This window comes from Arachis ipaensis, chromosome B08, assembly GCF_000816755.2.
Source record: "Arachis ipaensis cultivar K30076 chromosome B08, Araip1.1, whole genome shotgun sequence".
Classification (NCBI taxonomy): Eukaryota; Viridiplantae; Streptophyta; class Magnoliopsida; order Fabales; family Fabaceae; genus Arachis; species Arachis ipaensis.
Genome location: NC_029792.2, coordinates 95426255 through 95430853, shown reverse-complemented (window position 1 = coordinate 95430853; position 4599 = coordinate 95426255). Strand labels below are relative to the sequence as shown.

At 33.2% G+C, this 4599-nt stretch overlaps 1 protein-coding gene across 17 annotated transcripts in view; it reads right to left on the bottom strand.

The window, feature by feature from the left end:
- LOC107613839 (nicotinamide adenine dinucleotide transporter 1, chloroplastic-like) overlaps positions 1 to 3678 on the bottom strand; it is a 15914-nt gene extending 12236 nt beyond the window's left edge. Inside the window, exons 1-6 of one of the 17 annotated variants that reach the window (XR_001614193.2) lie at positions 3385 to 3677; positions 2531 to 2929; positions 2287 to 2359; positions 2085 to 2137; positions 470 to 1885; positions 238 to 368 (exon numbers count right to left, since the gene is read on the bottom strand). Coding sequence is in view for 13 of the 17 variants with exons in the window: in XM_021109577.1 (XP_020965236.1) it covers positions 238 to 368; positions 470 to 518; positions 1797 to 1904 (288 nt within the window). In the remaining 4 variants the exon portion in view is untranslated. Of the gene's footprint in view, positions 1 to 237; positions 369 to 469; positions 2930 to 3384 lie in introns of all 17 variants that reach the window. The other 16 variants (XM_021109577.1, XM_021109578.1, XM_016316005.2 and 13 more) reach the window with 16 other exon arrangements.

Genomic DNA, 4599 nt, shown 5'->3' with positions numbered 1-4599 from the left:
AGAGCTTCTTATTATTTTGAATATTTGTGCGCGTGCATTTGTGTGTGTGCAAGAGAGAGAGCGAGTGTTATGGAGGGCCAAGGCTAATCAAAAGAGCTTTTTATCCTCAAATCAAGTGTAAACTACAAATATTACTAATCATTAACTAACTCATGCAGTATGCCAATTATCAGTGCTAGGTTGCAAGGATAATGAAATAGATCAGCAGAGAATTAAGCATAAATTGAGGAGACATACTTGGAGTCTAGTCTTGACAACCCAAAGTGGATTTGTGAACATTGTTGTTGTAGCTCCAGCACCAGAAGCAGCCATCATATTAGCTCCAACTGAAAGATTATGGCAATCTGTACTTATTATAATTTGTACACCTTCAAAAATAGGAAACCCAAAAAAGTGCAAGTCGGACCAAATAAGCTCCATGAATCACTGATCTTGTTCAATACAAAAAAGTAATAAGCAATGAACTAACCCTCAGACTGAAGAAGGCTCTTGAGCTGTTCATACATGGTAAAGTATACCTGCAAGTTTACAAATTGATACAACATACCCTTGTAATAAAATAAAACAAAGTCCTACTTCCAAAAAGAATATAGGCAGGTGAATCATAAATTTTCTATTATTACAACCTGAAGAGCCATATATATTTATACTTGTTATTACAACCTGAAGGGTCATATATATTAGCTAAATATTTTAATATTGACAATGCATGTAAATAAAATAAAATAAAGAAGGGAGATAACGATCCAGTTTAAAATTTAGTCAAAAGTGTAACACCCATGTTGCCATTGAATAAAAACATAGGAGATAGGTGTGAGAGGAAAAAATATGCATACCTGGCTGTGCACCCAGCTCAATAACATGCAGTTTCAATATAATTTGACCAACATTAAGTGTCTTTGAGACAAAAGATATCAAAACTGAAGGATTATCATTTTCAGGAACTTGTCCAAAAGAAAAATTAAATTTAAAAGGAACTATGGCCTACAATGTATATTGGGCTAAACAATTTGGTGAAAACAACATTGCAGGTGATTAAGTTGATCTTTGAGTTGGAGAAGCTCTCAACTTATGATCACAATGATGTGCCTGATTTGGAGCCTCCCATTGAGCAAATTCCTGTTGATGTGTATTGGGCCATCATCACCATAGTTGCAATTATTACTCAGATTGATTGCCTCACCATTGAATCGTAAGTAATTATCTTCTTTTAATTACCTAAACCCCACCAAACTCTAATTCTATTGACAAGAAGACTAGTTGAATGCAATTTAATTAGCATATGGATATAATTTATGATAAAATTAATATAGGTAATACCTGATGGTCACACTTTATAGGACAAGATTTGATAGATAGAGTTGTTGTAATGTTAATTACTTGATTGGCATATGTTTATTTGATTTATTTTTTTCCTACTGGTTTATATGTTGATTTCTTCAGAGAGCACAAACAAGAATTGTCCCACTATAGTCAAAAGATCAATATCATCCTCAGCAAATTGAGGAAGCAAATTACGCTGTGCAGACAGCAAATAAGTTAGTATAACAATGCCTCATATATATAACGATTATTTTCTTTCTCCCAAGTCTCCATTCCAGAGCTGAGTCCAATACCACCAGTCCAGCGAAAGAGAAAAATGATAAGTCAAGAACTAAAGTATATGTTGTTCAAGCAGTTCAAATTATGAATCATATTTATCTTCCAGACCTCTCTAACTGATCAGTAATGACGGACATGCACTTTCATCGAAATAACAATGTGTGCATACAGTAATCATAAGATTGAAAACTAACCTCTAAGATTAAAAGAGACTGGACATTCTTTATATTTGGTACAACTAGACCATTTGGAGTAGCCATGGAAACTCCAATGTTGTGTGAACCTATAGCAAGTAAACCCATCTTGTCAGATACAAATTGATGGCTAATGCCTCAAATAAACCAATGAATTAATAGACACCACATATCAACAAACTCTAACCAGAACAATGTTGAATCTACCAAAATTCAAACACATTCAACCTTTAAAGAAGGCTAGCAAGACATATCGAGAGTTCAGGATGTAATGTTTAAGAGACAGACCTTTGAATATGACCTCTATTGAATCCTTTTTTTACATTGCTCTTAGGTATCCCCTAAAGGAGAATAGAGAAGAAAATAATTAACTTCCAAGCTATTGCAACATTCAAGGTGGTCACAATTTTCTTTCCAGGTTGACATGTATCATTGTCTCGTAAGAAAGACACATAAGAAAAGGGGTTCAGATTCATATGGATGCTTTTACCTTAGGGAAGTATCCTATCCTCTGATGGTGATTTATACTTAGGTGTCACACTATATCCTTCTGCTCCTTGAGGCTTTTCTACATTAGCAGCATGTAAAGCAGAAGATGCATTTCTAGTTATTCCCTTCTTAGCAGCATAGGAACAAGAAAATCCATGTGTAATAATTTAATTACTAAAATTTAAAAGGAACTATAGCCTACAATGTATGAACTTATTGTAGCAAAATTTGATTGATTTGTTTACTTTTAGATTTTTGCCAAGTTTTCCAGCAAAATGTCAATCAAGGCTAATAGCAATGTGGTCTTCCCTGAGCCTGGGGTCCCAACAACTGAGTCATTTTACAAAACAAACCTTATCATTATACCAGCAACAAAATAATAGGAAGTGATATATGAAAGGCTGCATAGCATGTCTACCGAACTGCAAAAGTATCCCAACTTGCTATGAATACAGAAACTAAGGAGGAGAACATTCAATATTCTTTTAAGGAATGGGTAAATAATTAACTAAACTTGCCTCAATTCCAGAGTTCACATTGATCCACACATGTGGTTCGAACGAGATGGCAAGTTTCCACATAATTTGAGCTTCAGGCTCACTAAATAGAGCAGTTCCAGGATTCTCCTCATAAGGATCAATGTCCTGTTGATTTGAACAGTAATACAAATAAAAATGAAGCAATTTGACATTCAATAAATACATAAATTAAAATTTTGTGTCACTTTATTAAAGCTGGTGACATATTTCTCCATCAGATTCTCTATATACAATGGATTCTTGGAATATTCTTCTACTACAATTTGAACCAAGCGACAATAAGAATACAAAGTTAAATAAAAAAGAGAATTGAGTTTTTAACATATTTTTAGTAGAAAAAGAAGCAATCAATCAGCTTTATATTATCATTCCATATTGAAATTGCATCAACAAAATTAAATTAACAAAGGTGAAAGCATATTTAGTTATTTACAAAAACCAGATCCAAACTCAGAGAAGTAATAAATAAAACTAGATCAGAGAAGTAATCGGAAAGATTCTACGAAGAACGAAAAGAGAGAGGAAGAGACAGCGAGAGAGAGGGAAATCTCAAAAGTTACCGCGTCGTGACCAAAGGAGACAAGGCATCGACGGCGGAGACAACGGGAAAAGAGATTATCGAAGCATGTGGTGGCAGTGGCGGTGACAGCAAGGACACGAATGGATATAGTGGTGGTGATGGCTGTGGCGATGGAGGCGGCGCTAGAGGCGGCGATGGGTTGAAGCTAACCTCTTGCACATTTCGACGAGATCTTATCTCAGACACGGTGACGGCTGCTAGCTTTAGGGTTTGTTTGGAGGGGATTTGGGAATTTTAATTATGTGCAACAATGGGGGGATTTTAAATAATTATGCAGGGGAGTTTTATAATTTGCAGCAAATGAAATATTTTGTGTAGGTTTTTAAAAAATTTCCACTAGAAAACCTCTACTAATTATTAAAAATCTTGTAGTGTCATTGCAATTGGAATCAAATCTTTTCCTCTAAAATTAAGAAATTCTCTTCTCCTCCTTACTAATTTTACAATCAAAATGTGCTACATGTCACTCTTTCATTAGAATTGAAATTAAATCTTTTCCTCTAAAATTAAAGAATTTTTCTCTCCTCCTTACTAATTTTACAACCAAAATATGTCACATGTCACTCTCTCATTGCAATTGAAATTAAATCTTTCTCTCCAAAATTAAAAAGTTCTCACCTCCTCCTTTTTCCTTTCTCTATTTCTCTCATTCCTTCAACACTCTATCTATTTTATATACCATTATCAATATCAATATCAATGACTAATTACTAATTTGACAATAAAAATGTGAAACATGACATTCTCTAAAATTAAAATTGTAATATTAAAATTAAAATTAAAATATACCTATATTATGTATCATGTATTACTATCTAATTTAATAATTAAATGTGTCACATGACACTCATTAAAATTGAGAGAAAATATTATTTTTTAAAATTAATAAACTCCCTTCCTAAATTCTCTCATCTACTTCTCTCCATTTTTCTATTTCTCTCTACCATTTTTACTCTATATATAATTTATATTTTATATTAGTAATTTGACAAATCAAAATATATCATCCAATATTTTTTTACAATCATGTAACAACCTATACAATTCTAATACACAAACTAGCTACCCATGATTCCCACTTTTTCACATACTCATGCATTCTTTTTAATTCACCACTAGGGGTGTGCATGGTTCAGTTTTTCCATAAACTGAACTGAAACTGCACTAAACCATTTTAAATGGTTTAGAAACTGAA